The sequence below is a fragment of the Salvelinus sp. IW2-2015 genome, unplaced genomic scaffold, assembly GCF_002910315.2.
Source record: "Salvelinus sp. IW2-2015 unplaced genomic scaffold, ASM291031v2 Un_scaffold1135, whole genome shotgun sequence".
Taxonomy (NCBI): Eukaryota; Metazoa; Chordata; class Actinopteri; order Salmoniformes; family Salmonidae; genus Salvelinus; species Salvelinus sp. IW2-2015.
In genome coordinates this window covers 118919-140619 of record NW_019942747.1, presented here as the reverse complement: position 1 = coordinate 140619, position 21701 = coordinate 118919, and the positions used below count along the sequence as shown (strand labels likewise).

Sequence of the window (21701 nt, the reverse complement as noted above, 5' to 3'; positions counted from 1 at the left end):
ATACAAAAAATTGTGGTCGGTAGCAAAAAACCTGATATAAATTGGATTTATATTTATGCTGGTTTGTACAGAAAGTGCCTTTGCTCAATGGGAAAATGAAATATCTAACTCTTCAGTGAAAACGTGTGGAATTCTTGGAAGTTTGTGACAGCAACTATGTGGCTTATCTACAGTATTATAGACCACTATGTTCCTGGGATTCATATGATCTCTATGACAGCTCTGTCCAATACAACTCTTGTTTAGCTTGTGAGCATCATAAGAGCAACCCACATGATACTTGTGCAATGTTCGTGAGAGTCTCAGCTTTTCATAGATAGTGTGTATTGTTTTGTAGCGCAAAGCATTCGGACTCAACGATGTTTCTGAAAAAAGACCCCGGCCCCCAGGCTCTTTCGTGAATCCACCTTGTTCTCACAAGCATGGTTGATGGGTCTCAGATTCTCAAAAGGTTTCTACAACTACACCCTTGAGAGCATCCTGACTGGGTTGCCTCACTGTCTGGTTTGGCACTCGCTCCGCCTCCGACCTTCAAGGCACTAACAGAGGGTAGTGCGATCGGCCCAGTATATCAACTGGGGCCAAGCTTCTGCCATCTAGGACTCTATACAGGCGGTGTCAGAGGAAGGCCCCTAAAAATTGTCAAAGACTCAGCCCTAGTCATCAGCTGTTCCTTCTGCTACGCACGGGCAGAGGTACCGGAAGCGCCAAGTCTAGGTCCAAGAGGCTTCTAACAGCTTCCTAACCCAAGACATAAGACTCCGAAACGTGTACGTAAATGGCTCCCCAGAACTATTTGCATTGCCCCCAACCTACTGCCCATCTCCACACGCCCTGCCACTTCTGTTGTCATCTATGCATAGTCATTTAATAACCCTACCTACAATGTACATACTGCTCATCTAACCGATGCCCTCGCACAGTTTACTCTGTACCGGCAACCCTACTGTATATATTGTTTATTTTTTAAGCTGCTATTTATTACTTTTAATTGTTATCTCTATTCATCCGTTTAAAAAAACTGCACGTTGGGTGGGATGAAGTAAACATTTTCACTGCTAAGGTTACACCTGTTGTATTCGGCGCATGTGATCTATACAATGATTCTGACTTGATACGAACGGGATGTCAGAGAATAGCCAAAGTCCAATGGTACAACCAGAATTCTTACAAAATGGTTGAAAGGTTTAAAAAGATCAATCAGGCCGGTGTGACGTTGGGACTCATTGGGGTAAAGCAAGCAAGGACACCAAGTCCTGACATATATGAACTTACAGGAGTGGAAGCAACAGTTGAACAGATATTATTAATCATATTTATTTACAATTAATTCAGCAGCCAAAACTGCATTGGAGAACTGCGGAGAACTATACATCATATATTTTCGCATCAGGGAAGATAATGTACCTTTACATCCCATACTGACACATCTACTATGATTGTGTTATAAGAGTACTTTGATAACTAGTCAGGTTCAAATAAACTTTGACACCAGAGATAATACTTCAGTAAGTACATCCTACTTCTTGAGGGTTGTTGACCGCATTGACTTTGCTTTCCATTTTCGCAGGCCAGCACTTTTTCCAGTTTTCAACATCAGCAGCTGATGTTGTGTCCACTGAGTCAACGTCAGCTGTCTGAAGCAGGAAGTACTAGGGAAAATACATTCGCAATAATGAATAACGAAATGTTACGTATATGCATTTAGAAATTTTTCACTATGCCAATAATGCCATGTTGACACCATGGCAAAAAAAAGAAAATGCTTTTTTTTTATAAATACTCTCCACAATAACAAATGTTTTACACTGTACTTTGGATAAACGTAACACGATCAGTCAGAGAACCTGGAAAATGTGGCTTTTCATTATTGACTTTCACTTGTTTGCATGTCCAGCCTCAAAAAGCAGTGTTTAACATTTTCTTTTACAGGATAACCAGGGCTCACAAGTAGAAACAAAAATAAACGACCATATAACCGTTGCATCCATGAGTGTTGTGACAAATTCAATACAAAAATGTGGGTGGCTGGTATAGCAAAAAACCGATATATAATGGATTTATCATTTAATGCTGTTTGTTACAGAAGTGTTTGCTCAATGGGCAACTGAATATCTAACTCTTCAGTTGAAAACTGTGTGGAATTTTTGGAGTTTGTGACAGTAAATATGTGAGCTTATTACAGTATTATAGACACATGTCCTGGGATTTCAATATGATTCTATGAAGACCCCGTCCAAGTAACCAACTCTTGTTTAGCTTGTGAGCATCATAGAGCAAAACATGTTACTGTGAATGTTCGTGTAGAGTCTCAAGTCATAGATAGTGTGTCTTGTTTGTAGCTCCAAGCATTCGGACCTCAAACCAGATGTGTCTGCAAAAAAAAGACCCGGCCCCAGGTCTTTCGTGCTCCACCCTTGTCTCACAGGCCTGGTTGAACTGGTCCCTCAGAATTCTAAAAGGTTCTACACAACTACACCATGAGAGCATCCTTCCTGACTGGTTGCGTACTGCTGGTTTGGCAACTGCTCGGCCTCCGACCTTCCTAAGGCACTACAGAGGGAAGTGCGATCGGCTCAGTAATATCACTGTGGCCAAGCTCCTGCATCGGACTAATGACCAGCGCGGTGTCAGAGGAAGGCCCTCAACAAATTGTTCAAGACTCCAGCCACCCTAGTCATAGAATGTTCTCTCTGGCTACCGCACCGGCAAGAAGGTAACCGGACGCAAGTCTAGGTCCAAGAGGCTTCTAAACAGCTTCTACCCCTAAGACATAAGACTCCTGAACGTTTAGTCATGGCTCCCCAGACTATTTGCCTTGCCCCCACACCTACCTCCCATCTCCACACCCACTGCCACTCTCTGTGTCCTAAAATGCATAGTCACTTTAATAACCCTCCTACATGTACATACTGCCTCAACTAACCGATGCCCTCGCACATTTACTCTGTACGGCACCTACTGTATCTATTGTTATTTACAGCTGCTCTTAATTATTGTTATATTATCCTATTCTATCCGTTTAAAAAAAAACTGAATTGTTGGTTAGGGCATGTAGTAAGCATTTCACTGTACAGCGTCCTACACCTGTTGTATTCGGCGCATGTGACTAATACAAATTGGATTTGACTGAGTATGAACGGGATGCAGAAGAAATTAGACATCTCAATGGTACAACCCAGATTCTGTACACAATGGTGAAGAGTTTAAAAGTACTAACATCAAAGGCCGGTGTGACGTTGGGACTCATTGGGGTAAAGCAAGCAGAGGCACACCAAGTCTTGACATAAGACTTACCAGGATCGGAAGAAACATTGAATCAGATATAATTACATATATTTTTTTAAACTAATTTCAGGCATCCAAACTGCATGTGAGAACCGGAACGAATATCTACCATCATATATCTCAAATCCAGGCGAAGATATTGTACTTACATCCCTACGCCACATCTACTATGAATTTGTTTATAAAAGTACTTTTGATAACTAGTTAAGTTTAAATTAAACTTTGACACAGAAGATATATCTCAGTAATGATCCCTTACTTGTTTTGAGGTTTGTGACGCCAGTGACTTTGCTCCATTTTCCCCAGTCACAGCACTTTCCATTTCACATCACAGCTGATGTGGTGTCCACTGAAGTCCAGTCAGCTGGTCTGAGCGAAAGTACTAAGGGAAAATACTAGCAATCAAATGAATAAACGAAAATGTTTCCGCTATATGCCATTTAGAAATTTCACTATGCCAATAATGCGCATGTTGACTCACTGGCAAAACAAATAGAAAACGCTTTTTTTTATATAGAATACTCTCTCCCAATAACAAAGTTTAACACTGTAACTTGGATACAACGACCACTAATAGTCCCAGAGAACCCGGATAATGATGGCTTTTCATTATAAATTGATTTCACTGTTTGCAATGTCCAGCCTTCAAAATAAGTTTTAACCATTTTCTTTTCATGACAACCAGGCTACAAGTATGAACACAAAAATAAGACTTAAAAACCGTGCATCCCATGAGTTGTGTTGACCAAACTGTCCAATAAAGGGGCGCGGTTAGAAAAAACCCTGAATTAATGGATTAATATTATGCTGTTTGTACAGAAAGTGTTTGCTCAATGGGATGAATATCTAACCTCAGTGAAAAACTGGTGTGAAATTTGGAAGTTGTGATAGCAAATATGGTGAAATTTTACGAGATTATAGACACTTATGCTTCTGGGATTTCATATGCTCTTCTATGAAGACCTGCCGTCCAAGTAACAATCTTTGTTTAGCTTGTTGAGATCATCGAGCAAAACAATTTACTTGTTGAATGTCGTGAGAGTCTCAGCTTTTCATAGTAGTGTGTCCATTGTTTTTGTCCCGCTCAAGCTATTCGGAATCAGATAGATGTTTCTGAAAAGACCCGGCCCAGTTTTCGTGATCCACGCCTTGTCTCACAAGCATGGTTGATGGTCCTCAGATCTCAAAAGGTTCTACCCACTACACCATTGAGAGCACTGACGGTTGCTCTCACTGCCTGGTTGGCAACTGCTTCGGCCTCCGCCTTCAAGGCACCTACAAGGGTAGTGCCGATCGGGCCCAGTAATCACTGGGGCCAAGCTTCCTGCATCCATGTGGGACCTCTAACCAAGCGGGTGTCAGAAGGAAGGCCCTAAAAATTGTCACAAGACATCCAGCAACCTAGTGCATAGACTGTTCTCTCTGCTACCGCCACGGCCAAGAGGTAACGGAGCGCCAAGTCTAGGCTCCAGAGGCTCTTAAACAGCTTTCTACCCCCTAAGACATAAGACTCCTGAACGTGTAGTCAATGGCTCCCCAGACTATTTGCATTGCCCCCCCGCCCCAACACCCTACCCCCATCTCCACACCACTGCCACTCTGCCTGTTGTCATCTATGCATAGTCACTTTTATAACGCCTACCTACATGTACATCGCCGTAACTAACGTAATGCCTCTCGCACATTTACTCTGTACCGGCACCCTCCTGTATATGTTATTTTTTAGCAGCTGCTTCTTTAATTACTGTGTTAATTTTATCTCTTATTTCTTATCCGTTAAAAAAACTGGCACTGTTTGGTTAGGGGCAGTGTAGTAAGCATTTCCACGTAAGGTCTACACCCTGGTTGTATTAGGCGCATGTGACTAATACAATTTGATTTGACTTGATACGAACGGGATGCAGAAGAAATAGACAAATCCAATGGTACAACCCAGAATTTGTACACAATGGTTGAAAGGGTTTAAAAGTTACTAATCAGGCCGGTGTGGAACGTTGGGAACTCATTGGGTAAAGCAAGCAGAGCACCCCAAGTCCTTGACATATAATGACTTACAGGAGTGGAAATAAACATTGAACTCAGATATTATTACATAATATTTTTTTACAATTAATTCAGCCCAAAACGCATTGTGAGAACCCGGGAGAATAATAATCATTATATTTCTCATCAGGGAAGAGTATTGTACTTTAATCCGATACTGAACATTACTATGATTGGTTTATAGAGTACTTTGGATAACCTAGTTAAGTGTTAAAAACTTTGACAACCAGAGATAATTCTTCAGTAATGTAATCCCTTACTTGTTTGAGGGTTGTTGACGCCAGTTGAATTGCGCTTGCATTTTCCTAGCACAGCACTTTCATTTTCACATCAGCAGCTTCATGTGGTGGTCCACTGAGTCAACAGTCAGCTGGTCTGAAGCAGGAAAGTACTTAAGGGAAACTACATAGCAAAATAAATGAATTAAACGAAATGTTCCGCTTATGCATTTAGAAATTTCACTCTGCAATTATGCCATGTTGACACATGGAAAAAAAAAAGAAAATTTGCTTTTTTTTATAAATACCTCTCCACAAATACAACATGTTTCACTGTACTTTGATACTAACCTATCAGTCCAGAAGAACCTGGAAACATGTGGCTCTTCATTAATTGACTTTCACTGTTTGCATGTCCAGCCCTTCAAAAAGAAGTGTTTTAACCAATCTTTCTTTTCAGGACTACCAGGGCTACAAGTAAACAAAAACAAAAACGACATAACCCGTCTGCATCCATGCGTGTTGTTGACAAATGTCATACAAAAAATCGTGGGCTGCGGTGCAAAACACCCTGATATAAATGGATTTATATTTATGCTGTTTGGTACAGAAAGTGTTTGCTAATGGGATGGGCGGGGGGTCATCCCGCACCACTTAGTGCAGCGGCAAACCGCCACGTAAAGCAGAAGTGGGAAACATTTTAGCAAAATAATGACATAAACAATGTTGCGCTATTCATAAAATTTCACTGATGCCAATCATGCCATGTTGACACGATGGCAAAAAAAAAGAAAATGCCTTGTTTATCCCTGGCGATAATCCCCCCACCCCCCACCCACCCACACCGCCCCTCCACTCCCCGGGGGTGGGAAATATTCCCCCCCCTCCCAGCCCCTCCTAAAATCCCATCCCTCCCTCTAACTCTTCAGCTGAAAACTGTGTGGAATTTGAGTTTGGGACAGTAAATATGTGAGCTTATTAGCATGTATTATCAGACCTATTCTGGGATTTTCATATCGATCTTCATGAAGACCTCCTGCCAAGTAACAACTCTTGTTTAGCTTGTGAGCATCGAATAGAGCAAAACATGTTTACTTGTGAATGTTCGTGAGAGTCTCAGCTTTTCATAGACTAGTGTGTCATTGTTTGTAGCTCAAAGCATCGGCACTCAACAAGATGGTCGAAAAAAGACCCGCCCCAGGCTCTTTCGTGATCCAACCTTTCTCCCAGCCTGGTTGAGGGTCCTCAGATTTTCTCAAAAGGTTCTACAACCTACACTCATTGGAGACATCCTCGACGGTTGCCTCATGCCTGGTTTGGCAAACTGCTTCGGCCTCGACTCAAGGCACTACAAAGGGTAGTGCGATCGGGGCCCAGTATATCACTGTGGCCAAGCTTCAGCCATCCAGGACTCTATACAGCCGTGGTCAGTAGGAAGCCTAGAAAGATGTCAAAGACATCCAGCCAGCCCTAGTCTAGAACTGTTCTCTCTGCTACCTGCCAGCGGCAAGAGCTACCTGGAGCCCGCAAGTCACGGTCCAACGAGGCTTCTAAACAGCTTTTCTACCCTAAGACATCAAGACCCTGAACGTTTAGTCAAATGGCCCCCGACTATTTGCTTGCCCCCACACCTACCTTCCATTCTCCACAACACTGCCACTCTCTGTTGTCATCTATGCAATAGTCACTTTAATAACCCTACCTACATTACATACGCTCAACTAACCATGACCCTCGCACATTTACTCTGTACGGCACCCACGTATATATTTGTTATTTTTTACAGCTGCTCTTTAATTACTTGTTAATTTTATCTCTTATTCGTTATCGTTTAAAAAAACTGCAGCTGTGGTTAGGGGCATGTAGGCAAGATTTCACTTAAGGTCTACACACTGTTGTATTCGGTCGCATGTGACTAAAATACAATTTGATTTGACTTGATATGACCGGATGCAGAAGAAATAGACAAATCAAATGGTACAACCCAGCATCTGTACACAACTGGTTGAAGGGTTTAAAAGTACTAAATCAGGCCGGTGTGACGTTGCGGCACTCATTGGGGTAAACAGCAGAGGCACACCAAGTCCTTGACATACTGACTTACAGGATGGAAGAAACATTGAACCTCAAGATATTATTACATATATTTTTCTTTTTAAATTAATTTAGCACCCCAAACTGCATTGTGAGAACCGGAGAATCATATCCCATCATACTATTTCTCACCTCAGGGAAGATATTGTACTTCTTACATCCCTACCTGACACATGCTACCATGAATTTGTTTAATAGAGTCTTTTGATAACTAGTTAAGGTTTAAATAACTTCGACATAGAGCTATACTTCAGTAATGTAACCCTTACTTGTTTTGAGGGTTGTTGAACGCGCAGTTTGACTTTGCTTTCCATTTTCCAAGCACAGCACTTTCCATTTTCACATCAGCAGTGAACTGTGGTGTCCACTGAGTCAACAGTCAGCTGGTCTGATAGCAGGAAGTACTAAGGGAAAATACATTAGCAAATAACTGAATAAACGAATGTTTCCGCTTATATTGCATTTAGCCAATTTCACTATGCCAATATGCCATGTTGACACCATGGAAAAAAACAATAGAAAACGCTTTTTTTTATATAATACTCTCCCACAATAAAAATGTTTCACTGTCTTTGGGATAAACGGTAACACTAATAGTCAGAGAACCTGGAAAATGGTGGCTTTTCATTTTGACTTTCAACTTGTTTGCATGTACCAGCTTCAAAAATGAAGTGTTTAAAATCCATTTTCTTTTCAGGACAACCCTAGGGCACAAGTAGAAACAAAAACAACGAACTTAAACCGTTGGCATCCATGAGTGTTTGTTGCACTGTCAATACAAAAATCGTGGGCCTTGCGGTACGCAAAACGCCTGATCTAAATTGGCATTTATATTTATGCTGTTGTACATGAAAGTGTTTGCTCAATGGACAAATGAATTCTAACTTCTTCAGTGAAAACTGTGTGAAATTTTTGGGAGTTTGTGATAGCAAATATGTGAGATTCTTTACAGTCATTAATGACACTATGTCCTGGATTTCATATGCTCTTCTATAAGACCTCTGTCCAGTACCAACTCTGTTTAGCTTGGTGAGCACAGTAGAGCAAAACAATGTTACTTGTGAATGTTCGTGAGAGTCTCAGCTTTTCATAGATCGTGTGTCATTGTTTGCAAGCTCAAAGCATTCCGGACTCAACAGACGTTGTTTCTGAAAAAAAGACCTCCGGCCCCAGGCTTTTCGTGATCCACCCTGTCCACAAGCACTGGTTGATTGGTCTCAGATTCCAAAAGGTTCAACAAGCTACAGCCATTGAGAGCATCCTGACTGTTGCCTCAAAACTGCCTGGTTTTGGCACTGCTCGGCCTCCGACCTTTTCAAGGCCAAACTACCGCAGGGTACGTGGGATCGCCCAGTATATCACTGGGCAAGCTCACTTGCCATCCAGGACTCTATACCAGCGGTGTCCAGAGGAAGGCCCTAAAAATTGTCAAGACTCAGCCACCCCGTCATAGACTGTTCTCTCTGCTACGACGGCAGAGGTACCCGGAGCCGCCAAGCTTAGGTCCAAGAGGTTCTACACAGCTTCTAACCCTAGAACATAAGACTCCTGAACGTTAGTCAAATGGCTCCCCAACATTGCATGGGGCCCCTCCCCCCACAACCTAACCCTCCCATCTCCCCCACTGGCCCCTCTCTGTTGTCATCTATGCATAGTCACTTTACATAACCCTACCTACATGTACATACTGCTCAAAACTAACCGAATCCACTCGCACATTTACTCCTGTACCGGCACCCTCCTGTTATTATTGTTATTTTTTACAGCTGCTCTTAATTACTTGTTAATTTTATCTCTTATTCTTATCCGTTAAAAAAAAACTGCACTGTTGGTTTAGGGGCTGTAAGCTAAGCATTTCACTGTAAGGTCTACCACTGTTGTAAATTCGGCGCATGTGACTCAATACAATTTGATTTGACTGATAGAACGGGAATGCAGAAGGAAATAGACAAATCCAATGGTAACAACCCAGAATTCTGTACACAATTTGAAGGGTTTAAAAGTACTAAATCAGGCCGTGGTGACGTTCGGGACTCTTGGGGGTAAAGCAAGCAGAGGCACCTACCAAGTCCTTGACATAATGACTTACAGGAGTGGAAGAAACATTGAACTCAGATATTTATTACATATATTTTTACAATTAATTTCAGCACCAAACTGCATGATGAGAAACCGGAGAATATACCATCATATATCTCAATCAGGGAAGATTATTGTACCCTTTACATCCCTCTGACACATCTACTATGATTGTTATGAAGTACTTTTGATACTAGTTAAGGTTTAATAAACTTTGACACCACAACCCGAGATAATACTTCAGTATGTAATCCCTTCTTGTTTGAGGGTGTGACGGCAGTTGACTTTTCTTCTCCATTTCCCAGCACAGCACTTCCATTTTCACATCATCAGCTGATGTGGTGTCCACTGAGTCAACAGTCAGCTGGTCTAAAGCAGGAAGTACCTAGGGAAAACATTACGCAAATAAATGAAATACAACAAAAATGTTTCCGGCTATATGGTGCTTTTAGAAATGTCATCTATGCCAATATGGGTCCATGTTGACACATGGCAAAAGAAAAAAGAAAATGCTTTTAATAATACTCCTCCACAATAACAAGTGTTTTAACACCTGTACTTTGGATAACCGTAACCTATCAGCCAGAGAAACCCTGGAAAAATGTGGCTTTTCATTTAATTGACTTTCACCTTGTTTGCATGTCCCAGCCCTTCAAAAGAAATGTTTACCATTTTCTTTTCAGGACAAACCAGGGCTACAAGTAGAACACAACAAACGACCTAAACCGTTGCATCCATGGAGTGTTGTTGACAAATGTAATTACAAAAAATGTGGGCGGGCGGTAGCAAACCCATGATTATAAATGGATCTTATATTTTGCTGTTTGTACAGAAAGTGTTTGCTCAATGGGACATGAATATCTAACTTCAGTGAAATACGGTGTGGCCATGTGATTTGACAGCAATATGTGAGCTTATTACAGTATTATAGACCCCTATGTCCCTGGGATTTCATAGATCTTTCTATGAAGACTCCTGTCCAAGTAACAACTCCTTGTTTAGCTTGTGAGCATCATAGAGCGAAAACATGAATATTTGTGAATGTTCGGTGAGAGTCTCAGCTTTTCAAATAGATAGTGTTCATTGTTTGTCAGCGCAAAGCATTCGTGACTCACCAGATGTTTTGAACAAAGACCCGGCCCTAGGCTCTTTCGTGATCCACCCATGTCTACAGCACTGTTGATGGTTCCTCAGATTCTCATAAAGGTTCTACAACTACCCATTGAGAGCATCCTGCACTGGTTGCCTTCACTGCCTGGTTGGCAACTGCACTCGGCTCCGACCTTCCAGGCACTACAGAGGTAGTGGGCATCGACCCAGTCTATCACTGGGCCAGCTCCTGCCATCCAGGACCTCTATAATCACAGGCGGTGTTCAGAGGAAGGCCCTACAAAATTGGTCAAAGACTTCCAGCCACCCTAAGTCAATAGACTGCTTCTCTCTGCTACCGCACGGCAAGAGTACGCGGAGCGCCAAGTCCTAGGTCCAAGAGGCTTCTAAACAGCTTCTATCGCCTAAGACACTAAGACTCCCGAAACTTTAGTCAAATGGCCTCCCAGACTATTTGCATGCCATCCACCCCTACCTTCCCATCTCCCACCACTGCCACTCTCTGTTGTCTATCTATGCATAGTCACTTAATCACCCTACTACTACATACTGCTCAACTAACCGATGCCTCACGCACATTTACTCTATACGGACCCTACGTATAATTGTTATTTTTACAGCTGCTCTTTAATACTCTGTTAATTTTATCTCTTATTCTTATCCGTATTAAAAAAACTGCACTGTGTTAGGGTGCATGTAAGTAAGCCATTTCACTGTAAGGTCTACACCTGTTATTCAGGGCGCATGTTGACTAAATACAATTTGATTGACTTGATACGAACGGGAAGCAGAACGAAATAGACAATCAATGGTTACAACCCAGAATTCTTACACAAGGTTGACAAGGTTAAAGGTACTAAATCTAGGCCGGTGTGACGTTTGGGACTCATTGGGGGTAAAGCAAGCAGAGCAACACCAAGTCCTGGACATAATGATTACAGGAGTGGAAGAAAACATGAATCTCAGATAATTATTAACTTATTTTTTACAAATTAAATTTTCAGCACCAACGCGATGCATTGTGAGAGGACGGAGAATATACCATCATATATTTATTCATCAGGGAAGATATTGTACCTTTCCAGCCCATACTGCCAATCTACTATGATTTGTTTTAGAGTACTTTTGATCAACAGTTAAGCGTTAATAAACCTTTGACACCAGAAGATCATACTCAAGTAATGTAATCCCTTCCTTGTTTTGCGGGTGTTGACCGCCAGTTCGACTTTTCTTTCCATTTTCCCAGCCAGCACTTTCCATTTTCACATCCGCACTGATGTGGTGTCCACTGAGAACAAGTCAGCTGTCTGAAGCAGGAAGTACTAAGGGAAATCCATGAGCAAATAAATGAATAAACACAATGTTTCGCTATATGCTTTACGAATATTTCAACTATTCCCACTATGCCATGGTTGACCCCATGCAAAAAAAAAAAAAGAAATGCTCTTTTTTTACTCCATGTGTAACTGTGTTGTTGTATGTGTCGAACTGCTTTGCTTTATCTTGGCCAGGTCGCAATTGTAAATGAGAACTTGTTCTCAACTTTCCTACCTGGTTAAATTAATGTGAAAGTAAAAATATATATGGTGAATTATACCACAGCTAAGGGCTGTTCAAAAGCACGACACAATGCATAGTGCCTGGATACAGCCCTTATATGGATAATATACCACGGCTATCACAAACCCCAGAGGTTACTTATTACTATTATAAACTGGTTACCAAGGTAATTAGACCAGTAAAAATAAATGTTGTCATACCCGAGGTATACCACGGCTGTCAGCCAATCAGCATTCAGGGCTCGAACCACCCAGTTTATTTATTTATTAATAAATAAATAACACACACACACAAACACAACTGGTCAAAAGTTTTAGAACACCTACTCATTCCAGGGTTTCTTTATTTTTACTATTTTCTACATTGTAGAATAATAGTGAAGACATCAAAACTATGAAATAACACATGGAATCACTTAGTAACCCAAAAATATTTTACTATTTTATTTTCTAAATATATTTTATATTTCAGATTCTTCAAATAGCCGCGCTTTGCCTTGATGACAGCTTTGCACACATTTGGTTAATTTATCATCGAATCACAGCCTACTTCGCCAAACAGGTGATGATTTAACAAGCGCATTCACTAAAGAAGCACCGTCGTTGCACGAATGTACCTAACCATAAACATCAATGCCTTTATTACAATCAATACACAGAAGTATATATTTTTTAAACCTGCATATTTAGTTAAAAGATATTAATGTTAGCAGGCAATATTAACTCGGGAAATTGTGTCACTTCTCTTGCGTTCTGTGCAAGCAGAGTTAGGGTATATGAGGCAGTTTGGGCCGCCTGGCTCGTTGCAAACTGTGTGAAGACCATTTCTTCCTAACAAAGACCGTAAATAATTTGCCAGAATTGTACATTATTATGGCATAACATTGCCACCAGTTAGCTTGTTATGGCTGCAGGGGGCGTATTGAAAAACTGGAAAATATGTGCAAATTTTCAAACGGCCTCTTAATCAATTTTTGCTCTTACAATATGCATATTATTATTACTATTGGATAGAAAACAGTCTCTAGTTTCTAAAACCGTTTTAATTATTTCTCTAAGTGGAACAGAACTATTTTTACAGACCATTTCCTATCCGGAAGTGAGATTTCCAAAATCGATATCGCTCTTTAAGCCCTTGTCTATAAAAGGGCATGTCACTTAGGACTGTAGAAACACGTCATATGCCTTCCTCTGGGTGTCATGCGGAAGTGAGAGAAGAAATCACTTGATTATCTCTTCCTGGGGTTGAACACAACCTCTTGGAGTGAGTGTTGCGCAGTTTATTTTTCTTTCTGGGCGCGAAGTAGGACCTGGACTCGGCTCCTGGAAAACACTCTGTAAAGGTGAATATGATCTCTGGCTTCGATTTTATTTGATACATGTCACAATATCATCCTAAAGTATGTTATTTCAATATAGTTTAATTATATTATTGAAATGTATTCTGGACTTTAGACGTGATGCGACGCAATAATTTTTTCAAGATGGAGAGGTTAGCGTCGCACTGCCAGTGTGCTTGCTAATGCAAGAGGGAAATTGTTCGTTCTGGATCGAAATAAAGACATTTCTGAACAAAGGACCCCTTGGAGAACATTCTGATGGAAGATCAACAAAGATAAGGACCCAATTTGGGATGCTTTTTCATATATCTGTCGAACTGTGCTATGCTACCGTTTGCCTTGAGTCAATGCTGTTGTGATGTTAGCTATTGTAGTAAGCTAATATGACGATATATTGTGTTTTCGCTGTAAAACACTTAAAAAATCGGAAATATTGGCTCTATTCACAAGATCTTTCTCTTTCATTAGCTATCCACCATATATTTCTCTGAAATGTTTTATGATGTGTAATTAGTAGTTGACGTTGGTGTCTGTATTTTCTCTGGCTACTCCCGTGCGATTTCTGACTGTAGCTATGATGGTAGCAGTAATGTAAAACTGATTTATAGCTAAAATATGCACATTTTTTGAACAAAACATAGATTTATTGTGTAACATGTTATAGGACTGTCATCTGAGGTAGTTTTTTCTAGGTTATTTAGGTTGGTTCTAGGTTAGTTAGGTTGGCTTGTGCATGCTACTTGCATCCTTCTTGTGCTGTGAAAAATGTCTGTCCTCCTTTTTTATTTGGTGGTGAGCTAACATAAATATATGTGGTGTTTTCTCTGTAAAACATTTTTTAAAAATCGGACATGTTGGCTGGATTGACAAGATGTTTATCTTTCAAATGCTGTATTGGACTTGTTAATGTGTGAAAGTTAAATATTAAAAAAAAAATAGATTTTGAATTTCGCGCCCTGCACTTGAGCTGGATGTTGTCATAGGTGTACCGGCGTCGGGCTGACGTCGGGCTGCAGCCATAACAGGTTAGATAAAATATGGAACAGTTCCGTATTTCACTGAAAGAATAAACGTTTTGTTTACGAAATGATAGTTTCCGGATTTGACCATACTAATGACCTAAGGCTCGTATTTTTGTGTGTTTATTATATTATAATTAAGTCTATGATTTGATATTTGATAGAACAGTCTGACTGAGCGGTGGTAGGCAGCAGCAGGCTTGTAAGCATTCATTCAAACAGCACTTCCCTGCGCTTGCCAGCAGCTCTTCGCAATGCTTGAAGTAGCACTGTTTGACTTCAAGCCTATCAACTCCCGAGATTAGGCTGGCAATACTATATTGCCTATAAGAACATCCAATAGTCAAATATATATGAAATACAAATGGTATAGAGAGAAATAGTCCTATAATAACTACAACCTAAAACTTCTTATCTGGAAATATTGAAGACTCATGTTAAAAGGAACCACCAGCTTTCATATGTTCTCATGTTCTGAGCAAGGAACTTAAACATTAGCTTTCTTACATGGCACATATTGCACTTTTACTTTCTTCTCCAACACTGTGTTTTTGCATTATTTAAACAAAATTGAACATGTTTCATTATTTATTTGAGACTAAATTGATTTTTATTTATGTATTATATTAAGTTAAAATAAAAGTGTTAATTCAGTGTTGTTGTAATCGTCATTATTACAAACATATAAAAATCTGCTGATTAATCGGTATCGGCTTTTTTTGGTCCTCCAATAATTGGTATCGTTGTTCAAAAATCATAATCGGTCGACCTCTAGTAGCAACTCAAAAACATGGTACAAACATTACTGGGCAAAGTCAACAGCACAAAGGTCAAGAAGGTAGAGACAACAATACATCATACAAAGTAGCCACAACTGTCAGTAAAACTGTTCAAGACTGTTGGAAAAGCATTCCTCATGAAGCTGGTTGAGAGAATACCAAGAGCGTGCAAAGCTGTCATCAAGGCAAAGGGTGGTTACTTTGAAGAATCTCAAATATAAAAAATATTTTGATTTGTTTAACACTTTTGGTTACTACATGATTCCATGTGTTATTTCATAGTGTTGATGTCTTCAATATTATTCTACAATGTAGAAAATCGTACAAATAAAGAAAAACCCTTGAATGAGTAGGCGTGTCCAAACTTTTGACTGGTACTGTATATTTATGAGGAAAAAGACATTTGAGTTTCAGAAAAACATAGTGGTCAAGCTCAGGCACTTCATTTAGTTGACGCATTTCCAAACCTGTTGGTGCACAATCCTAACAGGGTGGAAATTTGGAGCCTAAATTTGCCAGAGCTCTGCAAGATTAAGTAATGAACACTTTAACCTCTATAACGCATACTTTTACATTGGAATTATATCTATAATTATACCTAACACTTGATTTTAGTGAGACATACAAACTAACATGAAACATAGATAAAACTGAGTGTTTACTTATTCACCTTTGAAATTATTCCCACCAAAGAAATGACACTTCCTGAATGTGTCGTCATTGTAGGAAGGGGTTGTTTTCTTACAGGAGAATTACAAACTAACAGGGTGGAAAGGGATATCAGGGACACAAATCTTAATAAGAATAAATATAATAACCATGAAAACACATTGACAAGACAAGGGACATATAATAAATATTTTAGGCTTAAATTTCTCACATAAGCTGATGAATACTACCCGGGGAAATGGCAAAAATGCCAGACATCCACTGAAATAAAGTGTTCAAAAGGCATAAAATTCCCTTTCAAGATCCACATTTTTGTGTTCAGGTAAAGGACACCTGACATATTTAAAGCCCTTTGGAAACCACATTTTACACTAAATAAGAAGAAATATGTCCTGGGGACGGAAAAGGCACCGCATGGTAGGAATGACAACCACACAAATCAGGATGTGGAACGTAATGATTTTTTTTTAACTAAACACCGGGCAGCTACCAATGATGCTCTGCCCGGAGTTCCCCTGATGTACCCCCCCAAGTGCATTTGACCAGTAGACCTATGGTCTCATGAGTCTTCTCAATTACTGGTCAAACTGTCATTTAGATAGGCCAAATACTCCCAGGGGTCCCATTACCCCTGGTTGGGAACCACTGCAGTACATGACCAAAAGTATGTGGACACCTGCTTGTCGAACATCTCACTCACAAATCATGGGCATTTATTTGCTGCTATAACAGCCTCTACTATTCTGGGAAGGATTTCCACTAGATGTTGAAACATTGCTGCGGTGGACTTGCTTCCATTCAGTCACAAGAGCATTAGTGAGATTGGGCACTGATGTTGGGCGATTAGGCCTGGCTCGCAGTCGACGTTCCAATTCATCCCAAAGGTGTTCAACGGGGTTGAGGTCAGGGCGCTGTGCAAGCCAGTCAATTTCTTCCACACTGATATCGACAAACCATTTCTATACGGCCCTTGCTTTGTGCATGGGGGAATTGTCATGCTGAAAAAGGAAAAGGCCTTCCCTAAACTGTTGCCACAAAGTTGGAAGCACAGAATCATCTAGAATGTCATTATATGCTGTCAGATGAAGATTCATCACTCCAAAGAACGCGTTTCCACTGCTCCAGAGTCCAATGGCGGCAAGCTTTCCACCAGTTGACGCTGCTCGGCAATGGAAACCCATTTCATGAAGGTCCCAACAAACAGTTATTGTGCTGACGTTGCTTCCAGAGATGGTATGGAACTCGGTAGTGAGTGTTGCAATAGAGGACAGACAATTTTTACGCACTTCAGCACTTGGCAGTCCCATTCTGTGAGCTTGTGTGGCCTACCACTTTGCGCCTGAGCCGTTGTTGCTCCTAGACGTGTCCACTTCACAATAACAGCATTTACAGTTGACCAGGGCAGCTCTAGCTGCTCAGACATTTGACAAACTTACTTGTTGGAAAGCTGGCATCCTATGACATTGAAAATCTCTTGAGCTCTTCAGTTAAGGCCATTCTACTACCACTGTTTGTCTATGAAGATTGCATGGCTGTATGTTTGATTATATACAACTTTCAACAACGGTTGAGGCTGAAATAGCCAAATCTACTAATTTGAAGGGGTGTCCACATACTATTACATATAAAAAGTATATATAGTCAAACTTATTTATAATGCCCATTTTACACCAGCAGATGTCAAAGTGTTATACAGAAATATAGTGTACATAAATTATTGCTTTATCTAATGTTCACCAGTTCCATGTCTGGACTGTCATAGCAGTGCATGAGTGCTCGTGTGCTGCCCAGCTGACCCTACACTTTCAATTCAGTTATGCACAGCCTTTACAAAAAAAGATTGCTGCTTTGAAACGGCAGTAGACTGTGGTATTTTGAACGCAGTAATTGGAGAATAACTGCAGTTATACTGCACTCTTGACTGCAAAATGTTTTTCGTAAGGGAGAGAAGCACTCGACAGTTCATATGGCTAACTAACCAACAAAAGTTACTAGCTAGGTACTCACTTTTTGCCGGGTTTCTTAGTCTTTGTCCTTTTCTTCCTCGCCTGTAGTGCAAGAACTGTCACGGGGATAGATGACAAAATACCATTTCATTCAGGAGAACCCTCACTTTTTCATGAAAATATTAGTTAGCTAGCAGGCAAGGTGTATCAAGCTAGCTAGTTACATATAATATTGATAGCAGGCTATAGCCAAAACACCAGTGAGACTTTTTTGCATAGCGAAAACCAGGGATAGAGTGGTTGCATAAATTACAAATGTGGAGGTAACTAAAATAGCAGCACAGATACTGATAACTACCGTTAGCGATAACGACAGTTGCTAAAATGGACAGACTTAGCTAGCTACAAAATATATCTAGTTATAGTTAACACAGATGGGTTTTGTTTATTCAATTACACAAACGAACTTAATAATCTGTTTATAAACGTCAGAAATCAGCATGAAACAAACTGAGATTGTCGACGTTTATTTGGGCGCGTGCACCCATGCTGAAAACACTAGCGCACGCCTGACGCCCAAACCAATATTTCTTTCCAGAATGTATACAATCTGAGTAAGGGTTTGGTTAAAGCAGTGGTCAGTTGTTGTTGTTTTTCTAGTCTGTTTAAGCGTCAGCGGTATCCTTAGTCTCTCCCCCCACCCAAGCGCTGTGCAAATTAGCAATGCTAACTAGCTTTTACAGCTCATTTTAGTTAGCATGTGGTGGCTAGCCAGCTACAACGCGTGGTTCGCTATTGTTCAGTTTAGCAAAAATGCTCGGCCTTGACAATTCCTTTAATAACAGTCATATGTCCAAAATCAACGGCCTCGGTCTGTTGGCGTATTACTGTGCGAATTCACTGCTACTATTCATTTAACATCCCTATTCTTTGGGCAGGTTACCTTTCCTTTCCATGCTGTAAGCGAGGCGGCTGGAGTTAAAGCTGAAGTTAAGCGGTAGGTTTTTAGTGTAGCAGTCTGCGCAGGCGCACCTTCCCAAGGAAAAGTTCAACTAACTTTCACTATTTACCACGCCCACTTATTGTCTGTGCTCCTTGACCTATGAAACAAAATAATAATTTATGTCAAATATATCCTATTAGAAAATAAATGTGTTTATGGATCCTATTGCTTTATGGTTATATCGAATCTTATTACCTGAATAAACCGTAGTCCTGGTTCACTTGCCCCAAAAATCGATAATCGTTAATCAAGCAGATGTGGCCTACTGTAGGCCAAGTCTAGGCCTACTTTATATATAACAGAAGTTTGTCATGCATTTGATCTATTCTGTACATTTTCCACACGCCTTCATGGCATGTAGGTTGGATGATGCACTGTCAAGTGCCAACCTGTCCAACACCAGTCTAGTAGCTTCACCTAGTGGTACCAGTATGCACACACACCGATCAGTACAAGTATAGATTCTTAAATAGCTGGTTTCCCCTATTCATCTGAGGTAAAAGTGTTGCTTTCCTACTATATATATGCCAGGGGAGGGGGAACATGTCGTTGTCGCTAACAATGACTAGGAACTGCCATATGGGGAATCGTAAGTGACTTGCTTCAGCTCGTTTCATCTTGATACCAGGGGTGAAATTAAGTTAGTACGGTCAGGTACGGCATCCCGTCAAAATAAATACTGTACGCCGTACCGGTAAAACGTGAGCCTATCACAATCCATGCAACATTACCAAAAAACTATAGGCTATTATACCATGACTTATGTCAGCCGCATGAAACATTTACGAATTGACTGGAAACCGGGTGGTATATGCTACAAATTGTGTTGTGGTTTCAGGAGATGAGTGGCGGAGACGCTCCAGCAAAAGGCAAGATCAGTGGCGGAGAACGAGGCGCGCGTGGACAGTGGATGCATCGATTCAGGCTAAAAGTGTAGGCAATCGCATAATGTCATTACAATGTATCTTTCCATTCATCAAATTGTGGATGCACAAGTGCTCTGTTGGGGTTAGGATGCTGAAATTATTTTGTGAGTGGACATGCACGGGTAGCCTACAGGAGCGCCTTTGTTAAGTGATTGTTTGACAATCAGATGAAAACGTCATGAATGGTTGTGTTTATGCCACATTAAAAAGGCATGGGCTGCGTGTCCATAAGGCTAGGGGAAGCTTTCCCTAAAGTAAGCTTCTTAAAAAAAAGCTGTTGATTGTTTTAAATTGCATAGCCTATAGTCAGAAGGGCCCACAATTTGGGCAGTGCCTGCTGCAAATACACTGAACTAAAATATAAATGCACCATGTAAAGTGTTGGTCCCATGTTTCATGAGCTGAAATAAAACATCCCAGACATTTTTCCATATGCACAAAAATCTTATTTCTCTCACATTTTGTGTATAAATTGGTTTACATCCCTGTTAGTGAGCATTTCCTCCTTCGCCAAAGGAATCCATCTACCTGACAGGTATGGCATATCAAGAAGCTGATTAAACAGCATGATCATTACACAGGTGCACCTTGTGCTGGGGACAATAAAAGGCCACTCTAAAATGTGCAGTTTTGTCACACAACACAATGCCACAGATGTCTCAAGTTTTGAGGGAGCGTGCAATTGGCAAGCTGACTGTAGGAATGTCCACCAGAGCTGTTGACAGATCATTTATTGTTCATTTCTCTACCGTAAGCCACCTCCAACATAATTCTTGAGAATTTGGCAGTACGTCCAACCGGCCTCTCACCCGTAGACCACGTGAATGTCGTTGTGTGGGCGAGCGGTTTGCTGATGTCATCGTTGTGAACAGCTGGCTCCATGATGGTGGTGGGCTTATGGCGAGATCCTGAGGCCCATTGTGAGGCCCATTTTCTTTAAGGTATGTGTGAACAACAGATGCATATATGTATTTCCACATTCTGGGACTCATACACAAACAGGACCAAGCCTGGCCTGCTGAGGAGTGACGGACTCCATCCTAGCTGGAAGGGTGCTCTCATCTTATCTATGAACATAGACAGGGCTCTAACTCCTTTAGCTCCACAATGAGATAGGATGCATGCCAGTCTGCAAGCTGTCCAGCCTGCCAGCTTAGTGGAGTCTGCCACTAACATAGTCAGTGTAGTCAGCTCAGCGCTCCTCATTGAGATCGTGTCTGTGCCTCGATCAAGGTTGGGCAAAACTAAACATGACGGTGTTCGCTTTAGCAATCTCACTGGAATAAAGACCTCCTCCATTCCTGTCATTATTGAAAGAGATTGTGATATCTCACATCTCAAACTAGGGCTACTTAATGTTAGATCCCTCACTTCCAATTAACTAATTACTGATCATAATCTTGTTGTGATTGGCCTGACTGAAACATGGCTTAAGCCTGATGAATTTACTGTGTTAAATGAGGCCTCTCCTCCTAGTTACACTAGTGACCATATCTTCAGCACATCCCGCAAAGGCGGAAGTGTTTGTATCATTTACAGGCCGATAGATTTAGACCCCATCATAGTACTGAGACTGCACTCGTGAAAGTGGTAAATTACCTTTTAATGGCGCCAGACCAAGGCTCTGC

The 21701-nt window shown here is 40.8% G+C and overlaps 1 protein-coding gene across 2 annotated transcripts in view; it reads right to left on the bottom strand.

The window, feature by feature from the left end:
* Window positions 1-19184, bottom strand: part of LOC112069857 (SRSF protein kinase 1) — a 122038-nt gene extending 102854 nt beyond the window's left edge. For both annotated transcript variants that reach the window (XM_070438743.1, XM_024137239.2), the window contains exons 1-2: window positions 19088-19184; window positions 18206-18260 (exon numbers count right to left, since the gene is read on the bottom strand). In XM_070438743.1, coding sequence (XP_070294844.1) covers window positions 18206-18260; window positions 19088-19100 — 68 coding nt within the window. In that variant the 5' untranslated portion in view covers window positions 19101-19184. The remainder of the gene's footprint in view (window positions 1-18205; window positions 18261-19087) is intronic.
* Between the last annotated feature and the right edge of the window lie 2517 nt (window positions 19185-21701).